Source organism: Thunnus thynnus, chromosome 1 (assembly GCF_963924715.1).
Source record: "Thunnus thynnus chromosome 1, fThuThy2.1, whole genome shotgun sequence".
NCBI classification, from domain to species: Eukaryota; Metazoa; Chordata; class Actinopteri; order Scombriformes; family Scombridae; genus Thunnus; species Thunnus thynnus.
Genome location: NC_089517.1, coordinates 19,730,053 through 19,754,242, shown reverse-complemented (window position 1 = coordinate 19,754,242; position 24,190 = coordinate 19,730,053). Strand labels below are relative to the sequence as shown.

The window sequence follows — 24,190 nt, the reverse complement described above, 5'->3', positions numbered from 1 at the left end:
TTAGGCACCTGAAGTGCACAAAAGGACACATTAGCAACTACAGTATCAAAGGAAATCACCTTGGATTAAAAAAATAGCTAACATTTATTTTCCCATTTTACAAAAGATGTTGAGAGAAAAAAAAACATCCATCAGCAGTCCTCCTGCTGTCTCAATTTTATGTAAAAAAAAAAAAAAAAAAAAAGACAAAACAGAACCACTGTCATTATCCAAATATGGCCTTCACTAAACTGTTTTGTTACAGATAGACCAGCCTATCTGAAGCTGTGTGATACTCTGATCAGCTGAGAGGGCAGAACATCAACAAAAGCACATTATCTACCCATTGAAAAGACATATTTGCAAACATTTGTTTAGAGAAAATGCACAAAGGAAACAAGAATTTTGCTATTTTGAACACAAAGACCATGAAAATAAAAGTGTTGATATGTTTAATCCAGCGTGGCGATGTTCAGTATGAAGCTAAAGCTGCAGTACATTACATTGTTGAAACAAGGTTAACAGAAAGTAGAAAAAGGTCAATTGCCTAAGACTGCATGAGTGTATTTTGTGTGTTTGTGTGTGTGTATTACAGTATAACTCTGGAGTCTGAAGACACTCATGCCACAAGTAGGCTACAGTTTGAATAGTGCTTCACTGTGTAGAGGAGCACTTCATAATGGCACACGCACTGCTCAAGCCTCAACAACACAAGAACTAGTAAATGCAAGGACACAAAGACGAGTAATATTGAAATAAGATCACCATCTACTATATAATATCTCCTCTGATAATACACTCAGGATGGAGAAAATGCATAGAAAATGCTTCTAGCTCAGGTAAAGTCACTACAGGGTCATCTGTAAAAACACTTCAGCAGTGACCATATTCAATAACAAATAAATATTGAATTTACAGAAACAACACAGCCATCCTTTATTCTTCCTTAAAATGTATCATGGAAACAGCTACTGGCTGATAAAAGTGAAGGGAGGCGTTACGATGGACTCGGCTGTCTTCGAGTCTTCTGCCTTATACAAGTTCTCTCTCTAGTGGTTTGTACATGAACTGCAGCTGAATCTGGCCATGCTGGGAGGGACTGTTTGCTTGTGCTGGTGTGGTCGAGGTCTGGATGACGATGAGTTCAGGGGACCCGATGGCGGTTGGCGAGCTCTAACTTCAGGAGGTGTTTTACAGTCCAAAGCGGGCCGGGGTGCGTCTGGGCGTCATGGGGGCCTCCTCTTTTCTTCCTGGTGTGCAGATTTTCAGTCCCCTAAAAAAAAAAAAAAAAGTCAAGATAAGTTTACTACATATTATTCAGCTTCTTTATTACTCTGTTTAAATGCAACTCTTCATCTCTTCCAAAAATGGTGAAGGCAAGAGGAAGACTGGCCCGAGCAGCTCAACATGAAAGCAGCAGGAGAGTGAAAAGGCAAGCTGGTGTCTCTGAAGAGTGTTGGGACGTAGAGCCTGACGCCTCTGACAGCACAATCTATCATCTTTAATTACAGCAGCGTGACACCCTGACACTGCCCACACTTGCCTCATCTCTCTCACACACACACACACACACACACACACAACCTACAGCAATTACAACCATCAGGCCATAACCCCCTTCTGTCACTGTGTCCCTCTCTCTCTGGCTCCCTGTTCACTGCAGGTAAAAGTGTTGCGTTTCCCTTGATACACAATCTTCTACTACATTTATAACGGTAGTGCACACAAATATAGACGTAAATAGTATATGGATGTAATGCTAATACTTGAATAAGGATTTGCATCTGCAGGGTCTTAGAATGAATCATAGCAGTGGTTTTACACGTTTTAGACTCATGTGTTTTACATTACAGCAAAACATTTCGCAAATCACGTGGCTGTGTTAGAAATGTGAATGTATTCTCCACTGTTTTTCATTCATTTATGTACAATATCAAAAACTATTAGCGCACTCTCAAAACTCGCAGGAGTTGTGCAACTCATCAGATCAGATTTGCATTCATTTTTTTTTATCAAAGTTGGATTATTGTTGCACCATAATGCAGATTTTCCAAAGGAATCTGCACTTAAACTGCATAACCACACAATGATAATGTGATTTTGACAAAAAATTAAGGCCGCCTTGATGCACACTGTGAAGGATTAAACAACTTGAGCAAGTTCCAGAAGTCTGCTAATTGATTTTTTCCAACCCAAACAGAAATTAATAGAAACAGATGGCTGCCTGGAATGAAGGAAAATACATCCATAAATCACGTAATTTAAAAACTGTAGCATAGAATTATATAGAAGCCTGGGTATTATATGAATGTTTTTTTTCCCATTTGACAAAATAAATAAGAAAGAATAAGTAAAGAAGAGTATGAATCTGAGCAAGCATTCAAAAGAGTGAGGTTTGAAACACATGCGCCAAGTACATCGTTTTAAAGTGCTCCATCTCTGTATATAAAGAGCTACACCGGCTCCATCACCAACTCTTACCACTGATGTGATTCCAAAAACACTCACTTTCACTTTTTCCACATTTATACACAAAACAAATGACCGGGACCATTTACTAATTCACACCACTGATCTCCACTGGTGAGCAGGGAGGCAGGTAATAAGCAGCCGGCACATGAAGGCGTACCTGACAGAGTATTTCAATCCTGGTCACACTGAACTCAGAGAAGAAGACGCCTGTGAGGCCTGCCGGAGGACAAAGGCAGCCAAGAGCCCAGGAGAGCTGACGATGTTCATTATCACACATCCAACTTCCCCTGCTTAAATCTAATTCTTAATCCCATACCTCGAGTGTGATTATTTTCAACTGATCTGTCACAGACGTGGTCACACAAACCCAGATAGATAAACCAGCTGATTAATTAACAATAAAAGTTCTTTTTAAAATCTGTCTTTATAACCTTATTTCTCTCTGTAAAGCTCATGGATGGGTGTGAAATTAATTTTTTTGGTCTAATTTGAAAATGAACGTTCCCCTCCTTTCTCTGCTCTGCTATGGCACAATTTAAATTGCTGCAGTAATGGGGGTCAGCCAGGAGTCAATATTATTTCTTTTTGTCTCGTCTGGAGGGACCAGAGGTGAGAAAAGCTCATCATGAAGAGTGAGAAAGGTGGAGTAGAGAGAGTGGGAGAGGAGGAGGGAGGGGAGGGGTGGAGATATGGATTGGAAGCGAGGTAGGTAAATTAAACGTTTCTATCTTGACTGTGTATGGAAAATGAGGGCCACGGGGGAACTATTGTTGGATGAGGCCCCGTCTGTGATGAGGAGTCGAAAGGAGGAGAGATGGTCGCTGACTTACTTAACACTGCCGGCGCTGCTCTTCCTCTCCTGCTCCTCTCGACGAGATCGCAGCTGCTCCTCAGCCAGTGACATCTCCTCCTCCATGTTGGTGATCTCCTCCTTGGCCCGCCGACGGTTTTCCTGGAGAAGCAGCGCAAACAGACGAGGAGGGAGCGGTGAGAGAAAAATAAGGAAAACATTAAGAGACAGATGCAAGCAGATGAGTATATAAGTGCACAAAGTACACTACGTGGCCAAAAGTATGAGGACACCTGAACATTATACCCATGTGATTGCCATGGTCATTGCTATAACGGCCTCCACTCATCTGGGAAGACTTCACACAAGCACTCAGCCACAATAGCCTTTGTGAGCTTGGCCATAGATGCTAGGCAATAAGGCCTGGCTCAGAGTCCAGGTTCCTATTCATCCCATAGGTGTCCATGACGTTGATGTCAGAGCAAACAAGTTTTTCTGCACCAGACCAAGAACACCATTTCTTTATTGACCTCGCTTTGTGCACGGGGGGCATTGTCACGTTAAAACAGGAAAGGGCCTTCCCCAAACTCTTACCACAAAGTTGGAAGCACACTATTGTCTAACATATCCTAACATGCTGTAGTATTAAACCTTAAATAAGTAAATTATTTTGGCGAACTTGTCAGCAAACAGTTGCCCATTAAACATCCAGCAAACACAGAGCAACAGTAGCATTCATTTGGATTCGTATTTTTGTCCACCTGATGAATAAAAGTCCAGTATACACTTTCCTTTTAGCTCTGTTTAGTTCTCCACCAACTCCTGAGGAAAATATCTGGCTTTTTACCTGATAAATGCTCCACTATGTTCACCAGCTAGTCTGACCCAACTGTGTCTATCTGGGCAGCTAGCCTACAGTGAATTAATCAGAGCCTTTTAGCTGAAAACAGCTGTCATCAGCGGACAAAAATGACACTGATGAGAGCAGTAAGAATGAACCAAAACAGTAAAGTTGTGAGCCGGAGCAATGAGCTGAAAGATGCCATAAAGCTCTGTAGAGCACTACGAGTGACCCCATTCACATACAAGTAGTCATGTGATCAATTGTTAATGTAAAAATACTGATTATAGCTTTTCTAAGGGGCCAAGCTCAACCATGCAAAGCAGCCCTAGACCAAAAGTACACAAATATATGTGGGCACTCCTGTCCACATACTTTTGGCCATATAATGTATACATTTTATATGTACCAAACACTAGCTTTGTCTCATCTTACCTGTCTGCTTTTTCCAGCATGTTTGATGCTGTAAAACATTGGTCCGAGTTCCGCCAGCCACTCTCCATCAACTGCAGTCACACACTGCATGTACTCCTACAACACAGAGCAAAGGTTCAACTTCATAGACACACATTTCACACATTATTTTTATGCTGGCCAAGTTCTGCTGCCGACAGATTTTTTTTTTTTTTTTACCTTGGTGGTCATGACTAGCTCATGGTAAATGATGTAGTCGGGAGTGTAGCCCATACCAAACAGGGAGCTGGTAGGATGGAGGTGACATGGCATGCCTGTCCTCACGTTCACATATTCACCAATGCCCTGGGAGCAAACACATGCATGAATCAGAAATTAAACAGGCTTCTGGATAAGTAAAATAGGACCCTGTGTGTTACTTGCCCAAGTCTAGGTGAGTATGTGCAGGTCTAAATAATGTGTGTGTTGAATTTGTGTGTGCACTTTAAGGTCAGAGCAAAACAGGTCATCTGGGCTAATTTGCTCTTCCACCTACCTTAGACAGCAGGAAAATAAATGTAAAGTATATCCAATACCGCTACGATTGCTCGGGTTAGCCGGCTGCTCATAAGTCAAACGGAGAACCTTGATTATATAGTCATGATTTCAAATTCCCTTTCAGATTTTAGCGCTGTATTAATGTGAGGCCAGAAGGGATATTTCACAGTTCTGTAATTATGCTGCTATAAATCTGCCACAACCAGTTGCCACCAGGCTTAACATATTAACTGAGGAAAAACCCAGAGAGCAGAGTACCTTGAGCTTGGCAGCCTGGTGGAAGTAAGCGGCACAGATGCACTTCCTGATGATGTCCCAGTCTGAGCCGCAGGAAATCAGGTTCATCCTCTGCTGCACCATGATGTCCTTTAACTGGGAGCGCACCTCACGCACCTGCACAGAAACAGAATGTATTGAAGATTGAACCATACAGAAAACAAGTCCTACTTTTGGCAAAAAGGAGAGCTTGTAATCGGTTGTTTAGGGAATTATCAGAAGTTGTCTTATTTGCAAATTGACAACCATTACATGTAAAAAAAAACACTGCAGCTTTGAAAAGGCCTCATGGGACATAGAAAGACATGTTCAAAACACCAAACTGGACTCGGGGTGCAGCTATCCCTGTACTGAGCAGGCGTCTTTTGTTTATTTCTGTTTTAAAGTCAATGTGTGTTAAATCAACCATTTTGTTTTATCGTACTGTATTTTCTACTGTATTTATGTATTTTAGATGTCGTTTGTTGCTGCGGTGTTCCTTTCACTTGTCCCCACCATTGTCCTGTATTGTATTGTTTTTTTATGCTATATGATGAAAGATAATTCTTCACAACGTGGACAATAAAGTTTCTAACTAACAAACTAAAGGCAAGACAATAATCCAATATTGAAAGATCCCCTGGGGAATTTTTGACCACTAGTAGCACTACGTAGGTAATTCAATACACATTCCTGTCACTTCAGTTTTCAGCAATTCAGTTTTGCGATGTTCTGCTGATCGACAGCTGGTGACAGAAATGTGCAAATAAGTGTAACAATGTGACCACAAAAGGTAGTGAAGAAGACCGCCAACAAATGAACATGAATGTAAACAACGCAGGATTTAAAATATTTTTTTGAATAAATCAGCTTTGCAAATGTTTCATGAGAAGGAAAAGCATCCGACACGTTTGTTAGACCTCAAGAATGAACACAATAAGTTTTGGTGACACAAAAAATGAGTGTAAACATAACTATTGTTCTTTTTGCTGTTTACAAGAAAACTCCACAGGGCACCTATTATGAGGTTTCCGCATAATAATGTTGCGGAGCTTGAATTTATCAAGTGAAAACTAACAGATTTCCCTCCAGATTTCCCACCAGTGGGTGTCAACAGAAAGGAGAGGTGAGGCAGTGGGAGTCTGACCTTGCGCATGGCCTTCGTGTGGATGAAGTGCTCGTTGCACCAGATGCTGGAGTAATTGTTGTTCTTCCACTGCATGTAAACGTTGAGGTAGGTCAGGTGGTCACTCTCTGGCACTGAGAATTTCTCCCTCACCTGGTCACTCTCCTCCTCACGACCCTGCAGAGACACACAGATGGAGTTTTCCATATATCACATTATCAAAATAATAATAATTTTAAGGCTGTTTTTATTCTATTATAGAATATTTTCCTATACAAATTGTTTTCCACCTTTGAATTTGTTTAAAAGTACGATTAATGAAATAAAGTATTTAACAGACAAAAATACACTAAAAAACAACACCGACATATTACACTTTGCATGCTTCAATTTCTGTATGTAGAACTGACTAACATAAACTACATGAAATGCAAGTACCTTAGGTCTGTAAAAGATGGCCGGCACAGACAGCATGGAGACAATAATAAGGATGTCAGCACTGCAACCCATGTCACAGGACACAATCAGCATCTTGGACAAAGCGGGGTCGAGGGGAAACTCCACCATCATTCTCCCTGTTGGTGTCAAAGCACCTGAGAGGACAAAACAGAGCACAATTACAAGGTCACGCATGAAGATTATAAAAGTGCATGAGAGGTGAGGACAGCTTCTTTTGCATCAAAAGCCTTCTGGTGTGAGGGAGAAGCCGGGGTAATGTGCCACTTATTTGTCTATCACTGTGAGAGAGGAGGATGAACTGCTGACAGTTGAGAATACTTACAGTGGAAAAAAAAAAAGAAAAAGTGTGAGATCAAAAACTTTGCCAGTTCTGATTTAAATGATTAGACGACAGAGTCTTAGATAAGAAGCTTATGAGGAGGAAAAGCAGAGAAGCAGAGCAGCCAGTTTGGGGCAGGTAAGCCTTAATCAGAGATAATCTGCTGTTAACACACCATACAGGGAATCATCAAAAGTCCCCCCTTATCCCCAAATCCCTAAATCCCCTGGAATCTGGCTAAGGATGAGACAGAAATGAGACCCGACCAGTCAAATCAAACACGGGATCAGTTACTAGGCAATTACTCCACTGGCTAAACCTCACAACTACCTCCTGCGGGCCTGTTTGCAGTGTCTGCATCATCACTGCAGCATCTTTTAACAGAAGCTAGTCTGCCTGTGTTTGTGGTGTCAGCATCACCGTGTAGTGGCTCAAAGCAGCGCTGAGGGGGAAATACAACCCTCAAACATACAATACTCTGTCACAGCTTCATCTTCATCTCAAAGAGGGGATGATTAATGTTGTCTGGCCCTTTACAAGACTGATCGAGGCCAGGTGAGGCCTGATACTGCAGGCAGGGAAAAGAAAACTGATACAGAATATAACTGGGATAATATTGCATGACAATATTGATACATGATCAGCAAGTATTCATTTTTTTATGGTTTAATCATTTTTTACTATTATTTATTATTATTGTAATATTTAAATTAGAGCTGCAACAATTAGTCACCCAATTGATTAGTCAATCAATAGAAAATTTGACAAATAATCACTAAAATTTTTAAGCAGCCTCTAAAATGTGACATTTTTCTTACTTTTTTTACTCTTATGTGATAGTAAACTGAATATCTTCGGGTTGGACTGTTATCCAACAAACCAAAGACATCTGAAGACATCAGCTTGAGCTCTGGGAACGTGTGCCTTTTTAAGAATTTGCTGACATTTTATAGAATAAACAATTAATTAATGGAGAAAAAAAAATCTGAAGCTTATCCATAATTAATATAATTGTTAGTTGCAGCCTTAGTTGTAACAATTAGGGCTGAAATTGTACATCATCCTTTCTGATATGGATGAAGCTGTGACCGTCACTGTCAGTTTGCATTCAATTAAATATAATAATATAACCAGTTAAGACTCAGATACAGAATTTAGATGACTGGTATTAAATGTGATCCAGCATGTCCAGTTGACATTTCGCTCCAAAAAAGTGGGCGCTGACCCAGCATATTACAAACCTGTTAAAATGTCCAACATTAAAAATAAATGAAGTATCTTATTCACATGATATTAAGGTATCTCTGGTAAATCCAACTTCTTTGCTACCCACCTGTGTTGTCCAGAGCTCCCAAGATCCAGAGCTGGTACATGGAGTTGAGCATGTTGTCTTCAGGTGGTGGATCCATGAAATGGAAGAGGAGCAAATCCTGAACTCCCAGGGACTTCAAGAGCAGGACCACGTTGGCCAGGTTGGTCCTCTGAATCTCAGGTATGGTGGTGGTCAGCATCTCGTTCTTAAAGGCACTCTGAGTGTAGAGCCTGAATGGAGAGGAAGGTAAAGAGACAGACACGGACACAGATGGACACAGTGAGTGTGGAAGTTGAGCCACCATGAATAAATGGACTGTACTTGTATAGCGCCTTTCTAGTCTTCCGACCACTCAAAGCGCTTTTTACACTACGAATCACATTCACCCATTCACACACATTCATACGCTGAATGGGTACAGGGGCTACCATGCAAGGTCCCAACCTGCCCATCAGTGGAAATCTAATCATTCATACACATCCGCACACTGATGGCACAGCCATCAGGAGCAATTCGGGGTTAAGTGTCTTGCCCAAGGACACATCGACATGTGGACTGGACGAGCCGGGAATCGAACCGCCGATCTTCCGATTAGTGGACGACCCGCTCTACCTCCTGAGCCACAGCCGCCCACAGAATACTGTTCTTAAATAGAAAAAACGTAGATGTTTTATATTTATACTAAAATACTTTACAGACAGGGGCAGAGCAATGAGGAAAACGCTGCTGTGTGTCATGAGCACTTATGTGTATGTTACTTCTTTAACATGTGCAGACATGAAAGGAGGCCACATATAACTTTGCCTCAGAGACTCGAATAATTTATTCAGGGAAACATCCAAAGCCCAAGTTAAAATGAAGACCCTGAATTCACAGAGCTTTCTCAATAATTACAGTTGTCTGATACGAGTGCTTGAAATCACAGAACGATTTGAATGTGTGTGGAGATTTGAAGCTTGTGTGTAAGTACAAGCAGTCACAGCTAAATGGGCCTTTGAGTAGGGAATTCTCCATGCGAGCGGAGCAAACCAGCATGACTCACTCTCTCAGCTCTCCAATGTATAGATGCATCCACAGCTACCCAAACACCTTAACTGTATTCGGTGTAAAGCTGCTCCAAATCTCACTCTTCATATATGTGTGAGCCTGGGTGTATGAGCAGGTGGGCGGTGTTAATCCTGAAATATGTGGGCTTTCTTAGGCATCCTAGCTCATTAGCAATGAAAAATGTATAACCGTGTGTGTGTGTGAGTCAATCTACTTAAGTAAATGTGGCAAAAAAGGGAGAGGTCAAGTAAAACCCCTGACAGGGTCTTTTGTGGCACATTTCCCTGCTGTAAACAGAGTTAACCCGCATGAAATCCTCAGAAGATTAAGGCTCTAGCCCTCTCTCTCACCCTTACTGCCTCTGACACACATCCAGAGCCCTGAACAAACCATCTGAGAACAGCGCTGATCTCACATGACGGAAGGAAGAAAACACATTTGAACAGTTATGCGAAAATATTGCTACATTTTCTAGGAAGTGGGAACCAAACATGGTGGTTTACTTTTGCGAGTGGACTAAGATAGACACCGGGGGGAGAGGGAAAATAATGTGTTCCAGCTCTCAGGAGGATGCAAAAAAGATCCTCCTTTTTTTTTCCCCCGTCAGGAGACTTGGTATTGACAACTAATAAAAGCCAAGTTTAGGAGCTGCACAGGAACCTGAATGTGGCAAAACTTTAAACCATGCACCAACGCAAACGAGGGCCATTACCTGTAACACTGCCCTGGTCCTGTACGCCCTGCTCTGCCAGACCGCTGGTTTGCATTAGCCTGACTGATGGGATAAACCTGTAGAGCATCCATTCCAATGCGAGGATTGAACACCTGTAAACAGAAAAAAGAAGTGAATGGAACAAAAAAGTTTGGTTAAGTCTTGCACATGGGGAGAGGACCTTTTAAAAATGTTGAGTGAAAAAAAAATATTTAAAAAAAAAAAAAAGGTGACTGAGACCTTGAAGTACCTTAAGTTTGCAGTATCCTGAATCCACAACAAACATGATTCCATCCACAGTGAGGGAAGTCTCAGCGATGTTTGTAGCAACAATGCATTTCCTTACACCATCGGGAGCCTAGTAAGGTGTAAAACAAAGGCAGTCAGCAGGAGGTCAGGTTTGTTTTTTCTCATTGGTGTTCATTACAAGTACTCATTAGTCTCAAAGCGTAGAAACAAAATCAGAAAATAGTTTGCAAATAACAAAAAATATGATATAATTAGGCAGTGATTGCTAGAAACCTTCTGGAAGATCTTGGCCTGGAGATCAGAGGGCAGCTGGGAGTAAATGGGCAGCACAGCCAGAGCTGGAGCATTCTCCAGGTCCTCCAGTCGCTCCACAATCTGATCCGATGTCACCTAAAGGGACAAAACACACACACACAGAGCTTAATTCTCTTGAGAACAAAATAGCTTCAAATAATACCTTCCTGTTCCCTGTCAACACACAAATTATAACTAATAACAATTAATAATAATAACAAATATAATCATTAAACTGAATATAAAATATACATTTAGAGTATAAACAGGATGCAGCCAGCAGCTATTGACAGGTTACAAGTTATGTGTGAAAACAGAGTTGCCCAAGTTTCTCAACACCATCTTTTTGGAGATTGGCTTATTGATTAGCCTTTTGTGTTCAGAGGGTTTGTTGGAAAAAATATTAACTTTACTCACAACAACTCAAATGTTGTTTACTCCTATATTAATATGCAAGACCCCTTTGAGTGGTACAAGCATTCACCTCGATATCCTCCTGCCCAGGCATAAAGATGAGGATGTCTCCTATCAACCCACTGAGGTGGATCTGCAGGGCCTGCTTCACTGCTGCCTCCACATAGTCCTCCTGAGGAGTCTACACAGCATAAAACACAACAGAGCAGAAACAAAAATTTAGTTTACAGTACTGTACACTTCTACACTTAAAACATATTAATGCACTTCTGTGAAATCCGGATGAAAAAGAACAAAGCACTGCAGTTGGCAGTGACATTTTGTCATACATGTTTCAAATTCTATAGATATATATTGTAAAGACTTTAATCCATCACCCACATTAGTGGTGGTGGATTAAATTCAGATCAAATGTCAGTGCATGGCAGGTCTACTTCTTTGCAGCTACCAAAATGATCTAGTGGTAATGATGTAATGTAGAGTAAGTGCTTTGGCAAAATATGGTAACAAAGAAAAGGTAGACAGACAGCAGAAACGTACCTTGCTAAATAAGATGTCTACTGGAAAAGTTCTTCCTGGAATGTGGAATATGGGTACGTTGCCAAAAAATGCTGCAAATTTATCCGAGTCCATAGTTGCAGAAGTAACTATGAGCTTCAAATCAGTGCGTCTGGATACAACCTGGTAGGAAACAGAAGACAAAAGTGACAAAATGAGCAAATTAAAACGGGTTCCATGACATCTTGGTGTATTTACTTTATATTGTAACACACAGCTGTCCATTTATCTGGGAAATAACAAAAAGAAATCTATCCTCAGTGAATGTTTGATAGTGTGAACTGACCTCACGTAGCAGGCCGAACAGCACATCAGTATTCAAGGAACGTTCATGAGCCTCGTCCATGATAACAGCACTGTAGTGGTCCAGATCTGACTCCCTCAGTGACTCTCTGAGCAGGATACCGTCTGTCATATACTTTATCAATGTTTTCTCAGATGTACAGTCCTCAAAACGAATCGCATAGCCCACCTGCAGGAAACATTGTCAACATGGTCAACTAAAAATAATATGCTTGGCTGAAGCTTCAGAGAACTTTATATAGAGTAAATACTATTGTGTGACATGCACAGGCATGATAAAGAAAGGTAAATAGAAATGTTGCCTTATCAAAATTAAACATGCTACCTAAGCCCATTGTTCACAGTAATAGAGCAATTTCTGTTTTATCATTCCCAGTATTTGTCTTTCCTGTTGCTTCTCATTTAATTCACTGCTAAACCCCAAGATGCTAACACACGTCATGTTTTCTTTTATCCACTAGATGGCAGTGTTACATAGCATATAACCAATCATTCTGCTTGTGTAAGAGCTACTGTGCATCAGACTAGATATTACACAGTGTCACATTTACTGTACAAGCCAGTTTAACACACTTCTTTGCAGAAATATGGGGATAATTGTCTCAAATCAGAGGTCATGGGGCAACCATAAGCAATCAGACAGGAATTAAAGAAGTTGAGCTATTAACCAAAGTTGCAGTTAGTTTGCTTGTGCTTCACTCCGCAGTCTCACCTCCTCTCCCAGGTTGGTGCCGATCTCCTCACTGACTCTCTTGGCCACACTCATAGCGGCCACTCTTCGGGGTTGAGTACATCCAACCAGGCCGTAGCTGGTGTAGCCATCCTCATGCAGGTACTGAGTCAGCTGGGTGGTTTTCCCACTTCCTGTCTCCCCAACAACGATCACTATGCTGTTGTCCCTGCAGATGACAGAAACACACTAAACATTTAAAGTTAATTCGGCTAAAAAGTAATAATCATAGTTTGTATGTGATATAGAACACTTTGTGGGTGAAAATTAGGAGAGCCCTGAGCTCTATTTGGGTATCATTACCTTATGATGTTAAGAAGCTGCTGTCTGACAGCAAAGATAGGCAGGTACTGTCTCTGCTCCACAATGCTCTTCTTCTTAGCAAACTCACTGCTGGCCTCAGTCTTCTCTTTCATGTGGTCTGCAAATTTCTGCTCTGCTCTGTTAGTCGGAGAGAGAAAAATCACTGAATTTTAATATGACAGGTCAGACAAACTGACACCACAGTTCTATGATTAAAACCTCTGGATTATTAAAAAGAAAATGTGAAATGTCATCTAGATCCAATCTTCATATAAACAGTCTGGTCACCTATAGTCTACTTTGCCGTCCTCTCCTACAGCTTTGACTCCAGAGGAGTCTTCATCCTCGGTCTTCTTGATACCCATGATATCTCCCAACTTGGTGCCTGCCAATTCCCAGTGTTTGTGCTGTGCCTGAAAACATAATTATTCAAATTAATTCATATGATTGTGAAGATTAAAGCTTCTGTCTGTTACTGCACACACAGATTGCAATTTCATGCATGTTCAACATACACAGCAAAGATGACGGACCATTTGTCAAGTTGTTTCACTTCACTGATGGTGGTTTGCAGTGAAAATGTCATCAACCGACCAGGTGAGGTGATCATGAATAAATTATTTACTGGAGTGATGAGGTTAGACAGCACTGGCATTATCAACCAGACAGGTGTGAACCACCAAACCCTATTTACATTTCTCAACAACAGAGGATGAAGATCATCTGCTCCTGTTTTAGTGTTTCACCACATTCCAACATACAGATGAAACTAACAATAAAATAATCATTTTAAATCCTGACTGGTTTTTGCTCTTAATGTGTATATCAGCAACAATGACATCAACTGTTGCATGGGTGTACATCCTATCAATAAATATATTAAGAGCACAGTAATCAATTTCTTACACCAGCATTATGTTAAATAATAACTAATTTGCATACATAACCACCTATTGATTTACATTTTTTACAAGGTTTATGGATATTCAATATGTCGCATATTAGGACCTATTGTCTTGTCTTTATTTGGTCACCTTATAACATTAATCTATACTGTCAAAGTAATTGTATAATGATCCTATAGTAATCCTATACTTAGGATAGAAAAGAAGTTGGTGTCTGACCACATCTGAAGACAAAAGTATTTTAGAGTTGTTGTGAACAGTCACTTTCACACGAGGTTAAAAGCCGGCTGTCATGATGAGGGAGGAGAGACGTGATAATGGTTTAAATATGGGGATAACAGGGCACATTTTCAGACATTTTCTCTCCTGGAAGGCATTCATAGTGTCAGTCAGTTATAAATGTGACAGTTAAAAATGCACTTTATTAATTCCTACTTTCAATTTGTATTTGTCAATTTGATTTATCATTTATTAATTCTGTTGAGTATCTGTGAATTTTAATTTATTGAGTTATTTTTATTTACCGTTATTTTAATGTTTCCTGTGGAAATGACCTTTCTGCATGCACATTGCCTCTTCTGCATCTCCTGAGTTTCTGTTGTCTCCGCCCTCTCGCCCCTCACAGTGCTGTTTCACTTTGCTGAGGATAAATTGTGTGGAAAAATGCTACCAATTGTTTTCTTTGGAAATCAAATTGTTTATGTTGTAACCTTTAATGCATATTGTTTACTGTTAATACTATAACATTACCAAGCTGTTTTTTGACATTAATATAAGTTTTGTAGATGTTTTCATTTAACTTTTTAAGTTCAAGATGCGAGTATGGCAGGCGGCCCTGTGTCATGATGTGACCAACGTAGCGCTGCAGAAGTTTCCCGGTGTAAATTCTGTTTTTCGCATGTTTATTTTCATGTTTATTTTCCAGATGTGCGGGACAGACCAGAAGGCAATTCATGTGTATTATATTGTGTTCTGCATGTATGTGTTTTCCTTTGTTAAATGGTATCATTTCATTGTTTTTGATGGTCACTCAACCACGCACCTTTTACTTTGCCCACCAGGTGGCACTGTTTTTCCTTTGGTATATTGTTTTTTGTGGATCAATTTAAGTTTTGAAGAGGAAAGAGTTAATAATTTATTATAATTTAGGTTAAATGTTTTCCTGTTAATTTTAATAATTGTTGGCTAGGAATGTCCTTTTATTAGGAATACTGTGTTGAGCTGAGTACATACATGCCCAATTAATGCATCTTTGTATTTCAAGAAAAAGAATTAAATCAGACAGTACTGTTCCGCATTGCTGTGGGGGCCAGATGTGCAGGACAGACCAGAGGGCAATTCATGTGTGTTATATTGTCTTCTGCATGAGCAAACAGTCCTTTGAGTCATCCTGGTCCATGCCCTATCCACATTCGTTACATAAACACGAAAATTGCCAAAAATAGTTGTGTAACAAATGAATAAAGTTCAAACCCTGCCACCATGTCAGAGGTGTAAAAGGAAGGGGTTCCTGAGCTTCTGTGTTTGACCATCCAACAAGTAATTCTGATGGAGTATACTGGTGCCTTAACCCTGTATTTATACAACACCCTTTTAAACCAAATCAACCAAATGTAGAGCTGAAACTATTTGTCAAGCGACAGAAAATTAATTGCAAACCATTTTGATAATTGATAAATCTCTGGTTCCTGCTCCTTAAATGTGAATATTTCCTGGTTTCTTCTATGATAGTTAACTGAACATCTTAGGGTTTGTGGACTGCTGGTCAGGACAAAACAAGACATTTTAGGTTGCATCTTTGGGTCTGATTGTGATTTTTCACCTTTTTTTTTTTTTTTTACATTTTATAGACCAAACAACTAAATGATTAATCAAGAAAATTATCAACAGATTAATCGCTAATGAAAGCAATTGTTAGTTGCAGCCCAAATGCAAATGCAAACAAGTTTTTTTTTCTGAAAGTGGTATTCATTTTAGGTCAGATTTGTTTTATTTTAGTTATTCATCCAGCCTACCTTCTTGCGTTCTTTCTGCTCACGATGTTTACGGACAAGCTGACTGCCCTTTCGGGAGATGATGGCCATGTCAGAGGTAGCATCTTTCACAGGGATGACAGGCTCTGGCTGCAGCAGCAAGACAAACACACATAAGCAGACATTTAGATCAAAAGCACAATTATGGTTCTGACATAATTATGACATCTAATCCACTGAATAATTGCAGTAATTACCACAATGACCAGTTTAGGTCTTTATTACCTGTTTAGTGAAGACAATTCTCCCATCCAGGAAGGGAGGGACCAGGTTGTGAACCAGCAGGTGAACCTTTGTAGCATTGTCCTCCTCAAAGTCTTCATCCACTTCCAACCTCTGCACCACACCACTGGTCAGCATACGATTAGTCTCCCACCGCTCATTATCCTGACAGGAGAAACACAGCCGGTTGAAAAAGTTATACCAACACAGACAGACGCACTATGAATGGTACACACAGATACACAAATGTAGTTCTGATTGGGCTGATAGTACACGTTGTTGTAGTACCTCGTTGATCTGTCGTTTCTGAGCAGATATTCGTTTCTGAGTCTGCTTCTGAAGGATCTGCTCTCTCTTCTTTACATATTCATCAGATGTGGTGGTGAAAGGGTTGTGGAACTCATCATAGCCTTCATCCATCATGTACCAATCTCTGTCAGCTTGCTGCAAAACAGTGAGACAATTAGCAATTTCTAAAATTAGAACCTACCACCAGATATATAATAGTTGACAGTCACTGTGAGGGCTGAGCTTGGCTGTGCCACTCACCTTCTGGTCTTCTTCCCACTGTTCTTTCTCACCCTCATTGTCAAACAAAATTCCTCCTTCGCCATCTTTTTTACCTGAAGATGACACAATGAAGAATATTATCAGACATACAGTTTTTAAATCTTCCATATGGGCGCAGAGCAGCTTGTTTTCTGAATGTTACCTTTTCCTTGGGATAAACGAGGTGTAGAGCCCAAGTGCTTCCTGTCATTGGCCCACTCGTTGTACTTGTAGGACGGGGTGGGCAGGGGTGTGTCGTCAGGGTAACGGCCTCTGACTGACCTAAGCTCACAGCAGAGCAAAGTAGCATTAGTTTTTGAGAAGCTATGCAATTCATCAAGTGTAGGGTAGAATTAACTGATGATTTACAAAAGCCTCTCATTAGTACAAGTAACAGTAAATAACAACAGTGTAATAGATTTCTGCACAATATTTTGCAATATAAAAATGTGACAATATGCATCATAGAGCTAAAAAATATGGTGGTATCAAATACCAATAGCCATGTTGTAACAAACAAATAACGGGTCTCTTTCATCACTATTGCTTTGGATACTGGGGTTTATGGGAAAATAAGGTGTTTGGAACATGTGAGTCCTACCAAGTTCAAATACTTGCTCTTTTACTTTACATAGATATTCACGCCTAAGCGTTTTTCTTGATTCATCAAATTTGTTTTTTGCAATCTGCATGTAAAAAAAAGGTGATTTATTTATTTAATAAAAACATCAAAATCTTTTTCATTTTCAATTAAAACATGAAAATGTCAAATGCTACACAGCATATTTTATGCCTACTGATGAATATAATTAATTTTCTGTCATAGTTTGTTTACAGATCCCCTCCACACATGTATTAAGACATACAAAAATACTCTGCTTGGACCAATAATGTGTGTCTGATATGGTTTTTCCAGAAAAAAAGTATAATTACCACGTTAAAATCCTTAAAATGGCATCTAGTCCTTTTCCCTCATTAAAAATTCCACAATTTATAAATATGCAAATATATTTCATCTCAAAAGTTTAACTGCTGGACACAAGATGTCTCCTACTTCATAGTAAAGGCCATTTTGAGTGTTTGTACACTGGAGGTTTCAAGTTTCCGCATCACACTTGTGTAAATTGAATATTGGTCCAGGATTGGCTTCAAAACTAGTTGTGATGTCACAAATCATGCTCATAGGCCCACCCCTTAAAAACGGATTTTAAATGAACTCAGAGAAACTTTCCACTTTCAGCAGATAAAAGTGAAAACAGCCTTCTAGTGTCAAACTCTGCATATGCATTATTTTGTACAGTGAAGCTCAAACATTCAACTGCTGGAACAAGAAGAAAAACATTTTTGAGTGGAGGGGGACTTTAAGTTAAAAGTTTTAAAAATATATATTAAATCTAAAATGAAAGACAGCTGTTTACCTGTCTCTCCTCTCACTCTCTCGGCTGGAGCGATGGCTTCGCTCTGAGCGATCTGACTCTCTGTGAGAAGGGGCAGGGGATGGAGACTCCCACTGGGAATGCCGTGAAGTGGCATAACCACTGTCGTCCTCCTCCCAGTTGGAGCGGGAGGGAGTGAAAGAATCTATGTAACAATAAGGTTGCAGTTTAGTCAACCAATTGAAATAGAGATAATTTGTATATCAAAACAATTACACATTTAAATATAAAAAATGATAACACAAAACTACCTCTGGGGCGTTGCTGTGGCGTAGGGGGTTCTTCTCGCTTAGTCCCCCGGCTGATACGGTCGGACCAGCCATCTCTCTGTGAGCGCTCACTCCTCTCGCTGCGCTCCCAGCGCTCTGACCGGCTGCTGCTGCTGCCACGGCTGCTCTCTCGCTCATCTGATAAAGACAAAGGACAGTTACTCTCAACAATCCTTGTTTTTGTACAAATAAATCTACTAATTATTCTTTATATAATACTTAATTCATTTTACAGTAAGTAAACTGTCAAAAATAATGAATTGTCTGCCCATCACGCATCCAAAGTGACTTTTTTAAATTGCTTATTTGTTCTGACAACGGTCAAAATGTGAAATGTACAGAGCATCCCGGTGGCCAAATGGTTACTGAGCTTGCCAGATAACTACAACGTCCCTGGTTCAATTCCAGCCAGGGACCTTTGATGCCATACCCATCTCTCTCTCTCCCCCTTGTTTCCTGTCCACCACATAACTATCCAATAAAAGGCAAAAATGCCCCCCAAAAAACTGAAATGTACTCAATTTACAATAATGTGAAAAAGAAAAAGCAAGCAAATCCTCACAACATTTGAAAGCTGTTACCAGCAAATGTTTGTAATTACAGTATAGCAGCATTAAAATATCACTGCTGCCACACGAATAAGGCGGCTCAGTGATCTTTAGAATCACCTCTTTCACTCCGTCGATCTCTGCCCTTATCTCTACTCCTTTCTTTCTCTCTTTCTCTGTTCTTGTCCTCTTTGGAGGAGGCATAGACTCCGTGCTCACGTCTGTCCTTCTCTCTCTGCTGGTGTCGGCGACGAAACTCTTCACTGACCCCTCCAGGGTTGGAAGGCGTCTCAGAGCCAGTCACACGATACTTCCTGCTGGCAAGATGAAAATAAAATATTACACATTAGTCATAGAGGAGTAAGTAGTGAGTTTATTCCCTTTTACTGAGGGAATCCCATTTCAATCACAGGAGTTGAAATAAGAAGTACCACAGAGTTGCAGCAGTTAGCCCGATAATCAATGAGCAAGGGGTCAATGCAGAAAGCACTATGATTATGAATATAAAACAGTACAAGAAAGGATTGTTGACGTTTAAAAAAAAACCCAAGTTCATGTATGTTTTGCATTCACTAGAGATGCACCAATCAATCAGCCACCGATCAAAACCAGATGATTTTGATCGGCCATGACCAGCGGCAACATTTTTTCTTATTTATCCATATAATTTTGAATTTAATGATTTCTTTTTTTTTTTTTTAAATCATATAAAACACATTGGGTCTCCATAGACAGGAGGGTTATAGGCTATGGACCTTTGTTTCTTGTATCTATGATGCAGTTTTCAATAAAATATTATTCTGTGTGAAGCGCTGACATTTACCTCTCCTTCTTAGCCTGCCTGTTCTTCTCGTCCTCTTCGTCATCTGACCCAGAATCACTTTTACCTTCCTCCCAGTCCTTGTAGGAGGAAACCTTTGATTTCTTACTACCTCTGTCATCACCGCTACCATCTACCTGTTCCTTACTCTCACGCTCCTTCCTTTTCTGGGCTGCCAGCAGATCCAAGCCCAGCAAAGAGGTGCGTGGGGTGGGTGCCCTAAAAACATGCGGCTCGGGGGCAGCACTCTTCTTCTTGACTATCAGTCCACCAACTTGAGCACCTGGATCAGTCCCCTCCAGCCTGTGCATGGAGTCATCGTCATCCATTTTCTGTGGAGGAACAACATGTGCAAATGGTGAAAATGTGTAATCCTACCAAATGTGAAAATTGCTCATGACAACAACTGACAAGCGCTAAGGTTAACTCAAACAGGGCATCACTGAAGTCATTATCAATAAACCTGTTGATTATGTTTTCAATTAATTGTTTAGTCAATAAAATGTCAGAACATATTGAGCATTCAAGTTGATGTCCTCAAATTGCTCGTCTTGTCTTACCAACAGTCCATAACTCAAAAGATATTCAGTTTACAGTCCTATCATAGAGCACAAAGAAAACCACCAAATATTCACACTTGAGAAGCTAGAACTGAGGAATCCGGGCCATTTTTAATTCATAAAATTAACCGACTAACGGAATTAATACTGAATAGTTTTGTGTCGAACGGCTATTGAATCAATGGACTATTTTACTGCTTCAGTTCTGATTTGCAATAATAAAAAACACATTGGAGAAGTTGGAAGCAGAAAACGATTGCCACTCTATCTTTGTGAATGACTTTGGACAATTAATTACTAATGAAATTATTGTCAATCTATTTCTGCGAGTCGAGTAATGATTAATCGATCAGTTTTAACAAAACACTGAACCGCGATCTCTTTATATTCCATAAGAACATCAATTATTTAATAGATTTAAGATTTACTTTCAGCTCAAAGGGGCTGTCTTGAAACATTTTAACTTACTATTAACTTAACTTAGAAACAAACCAAAAAGACATGTACTGTGACACTGATTTAATTTAATGTTTTGTTGTTATAAACTGTAATGATGTGTTTCATTACAGGAAATGTACTCTTTTCAATCAATCATGGTTAGTAAACTGTGACTTTTGCATGTGTAGTTACAGTATTGTCCTGTTTAACAGCAGTGAGATGAAAATAAACTAACTCTTACCTCAGAAGCAGCAGCTAGCTTCAGCTAGCCTGCGAGATATCAGTCCTGACAGGGCCGAGCGGCAAAAAACTGCTGCGTGTTTCTTCAGCTCTTAAATCTACAAACTCTCACATTAATTGAAGAGAGTTAAGGTCGATTTATGAACCGTTAAGTAATTCAGAAAACCCAGAGCTGTGGCTGCCGGGGAAAATATTTAAACTGCAGCTTTCGTAAACACAACGCATATGTTTACGTGAGCCGCCATTGCCTTCCCACAATCCTACGAGATGGCGCAAAAAATATTTAAACCTTTATTTAAAAAGCTAATGATGACAGAGAGGAGAGAGAAATACCTCTTACAGACTTTTTGCATGGGATTCTTGTAAAAACTAACATACTGTACTTACAAATTATACATATTTATTTAGTTTAAAATACAAAATGTGCAATACATTTTACTCATTACTGTATATTTGAACAGATGGTATATACTGTACATAACCACCTATGTATTTAATATTTATCTCATCACTCTTTGCACTCTTCACTTCTTTGCACTATTTGTATCCTGTTAATTTCACAGAAACGGTTTCACCTGTATATATACATTCCTTGTGTATATTTCTGAAGATTGTTGTGTTGTTATTTTGTGTAAGTACATTGAGAGCCACTTAACTGGAGTTAGTCCTTGTATGCGTAAACATACTTGGCCAATAAAGATGATTCTGATTCTGATATTTTTTTAATTCAAAAAGGAAAGTGCACAGAATGATTAAAACATTAAACAGCATAATGGAAAAACCTGTCAAATATTGAGTAAAATCACAAAATGTATGTTTACAATCTGTGAAATGAACCAGCACAACTTCCTCAGATGCCCATTATTGTCAACAGGTAACATACAACAAGAATTAAAGCAGTATAATACTCTCTTTTAGTCCGTTTTGACGGATAACATCACTCGAAATCATATGTATTACTTCCATTATACCTGTTTTGATGAAAAAATAGCTATTTGCTATGATTCACAAAAAATACTACCAAGGTCTTGACAGGATGTTTTAAGAAAAAGGGGATAATATAAAGAAAATGTTCATGTGCATTGCAGGGACATTGTGTAAAGATACCAGGTATGGAAATATTATGATCTCTGCTTGTAAACTTGAAAGGTTGAGGAGTGCATTATGTGGGAAAATCATCAATCAGTTGCAGTAAAAGGCTTAAACTAGACATAAGGATTAACCTACTGGTATGTACTAAGCAGGAGATACTGAGTGCCATTTCTACTGAACTTGAAAAAACACATCATTGTGTGCTAAGGAGACACATGAAAGAGGATCTCCATAGGTTACTTTTAAAGTTTTAGGTTAGGCTACACTTGTAAAACTATAACCATCATGTCAACATTATCAGTGTCAACAAGTGAGATGAGAAACATCCTGCGGAAGTATTAAATGAAGTGTCACTGAGATAAAAAGGAAGTCAAAGAAAACATGCCAGCTTCCTGGGAAAACTGAAGAAACTGATATCTGTGCATGGTGTTTTGGCATAACCCTGTGGGTTTTGCACAAATCGATAAAAAGGCTCTTAGTTGTGGTACTAACTGCACATTTTAGGTTAAAAATGTATTGATGGTTATGTTACTGCATTTCAGTAAAAGTCTTAACATAATGCCCACTGCAAAACATCTTCAACAACATGAATAAAGTATCTAAATTGCAAACATATGCACTGTATTTGTTGCAGTAGGAGAGGCCAGGAATTTTTCAGTTAATCAGTTAATCCTCTTACAATGTTTCTGTTTTTCATTTGGTTCATAATGAATATTGCAAACAGTGATATTTAAATTGATGGTTTGTTTGGATTTATCCATGACTGTTGCACTGAGTTATCAGTCTCTCTTTGACACAGTAGTTCATATGGGAGGTTATATTAGGGCAAACTACATTCAGACTTTAGCACGGTGTACAAAGGTATTCAAGCACTTTCTTAAGATAGGGCGGGGTAAGGGACACGATTTGAACTTTATACAGGCAACAAATATTTCTTAAGTATCTTAAGTGTCGCTGTTTTGGGCTGCAGTGCATGAAATCTAGACTTTACATGCCAATGTTGATCCATTTGCATACTTATCTACCACTATCATCTTGTGGTTGCTATACTGACTTATCAGTCACATACATATGCTTTACTGGCCCCCTACCAGCACAAAAAATATTACATCAGTACTTCTATCAATTACATCAGAAAAGGACACCACTGCAAGTTACTCCCGTGTGTAAAAACATAAAATCAGTTTAGTACAGTACTTATATTCAATATACATTAAAATTTGATGCTTTACAACAGTCCAATTCAATTCCCAAAAACTAAGAAAAGGTGAGTATCACTGTAGGTAACACAATATCCATGGTACCTACAAATTATACATATTTATTTAGTTTAAAATACAAAATGTGTAATATACTGTACACAACTACCTATTTATATAAAAAGTAAGATGTCTTTTTTCTTACCATTTAATATTTATCTCATCATTCCTTGCACTATTTTTTGTGCTATTTGTATCCCATTTACAGTTCACAGAAATGGTTTCACCTATATATAGTCATTCCTTGTGTATATTTCTGAAGATTGTTGTGTTAATATTCTGTGTAAGTACATTGAGAGCCACTAAACCAGAGTCAAATTCCTTATCCAAACATATTTGGCCCATAAAGATGATTCTGATAACTTACACAACCTCTATGAATTATTAATTACTGAAGAAACAGAAGTTAATATTCCTAGTAATGTGAAGAGACATAAATGTATGCTCTTTATTTTTCTAGGTTTTCACAAATTAATCTCAAGTCTGCAGTTGAAACGGGAAAAAATATCCTCAATGCTTCAAAAATATCCCCATACAAAAAAAATGTCACATAGGCTTACGCAAAGGTTGTTATAAAAACACGTATGCGCAATGACGGCGCACAGTTGAAACCTTTGCAATTTTCAGTCTCATGATCATCAAGTGGTCGATTTTGATTGGTTACCACCTCGAAAGTCGCGATTTCATTGGTCAGTTGTAGTGTTT

At 39.3% G+C, this 24,190-nt stretch overlaps 1 protein-coding gene across 2 annotated transcripts; it reads right to left on the bottom strand.

The window, feature by feature from the left end:
• Positions 1-414: 414 nt before the first annotated feature.
• On the bottom strand, positions 415-21,404 carry dhx38 (DEAH (Asp-Glu-Ala-His) box polypeptide 38). 2 transcript variants are annotated; one of them, XM_067589225.1, is made up of 27 exons: positions 21,136-21,404; positions 19,900-20,228; positions 19,197-19,393; positions 18,511-18,666; positions 18,242-18,404; positions 16,987-17,105; positions 16,824-16,897; positions 16,563-16,718; positions 16,278-16,439; positions 16,035-16,142; positions 13,403-13,527; positions 13,115-13,252; positions 12,794-12,980; positions 12,065-12,250; positions 11,761-11,901; positions 11,291-11,401; positions 10,786-10,902; positions 10,514-10,621; positions 10,264-10,376; positions 8,526-8,734; positions 6,853-7,007; positions 6,436-6,591; positions 5,292-5,426; positions 4,716-4,841; positions 4,518-4,613; positions 3,282-3,403; positions 415-1,252 (listed from the first exon to the last, which is right to left on the bottom strand). In XM_067589225.1, the coding sequence occupies exons 2-27, from the start codon at positions 20,223-20,225 to the stop codon at positions 1,171-1,173; spliced, it is 3,768 nt and encodes a 1,255-aa protein (XP_067445326.1). In that variant the 5' UTR covers positions 20,226-20,228; positions 21,136-21,404; the 3' UTR covers positions 415-1,170. The 2 variants fall into 2 exon arrangements, with proteins under 2 accessions (XP_067445326.1, XP_067445334.1); XM_067589233.1 differs by having other exon boundaries at positions 19,197-19,390.
• Between the last annotated feature and the right edge of the window lie 2,786 nt (positions 21,405-24,190).

What these genes read in the sequence shown, in the direction of transcription:
- dhx38 (XM_067589225.1), bottom strand. Translation starts at nt 20,225, where the DNA reads ATGGATGACGATGACTCCATGCACAGGCTGGAGGGGACTGATCCAGGT. An exon ending in TGTTCGGCCTGCTACGTGAG is followed by an intron (nt 11,902 to 12,064) that starts GTCAGTTCACAC and finishes GTTTCCTACCAG; the next exon opens with GTTGTATCCAGACGCACTGA. An exon ending in CAGGATACTGCAAACTTAAG is followed by an intron (nt 10,377 to 10,513) that starts GTACTTCAAGGT and finishes TTCTGTTTACAG; the next exon opens with GTGTTCAATCCTCGCATTGG.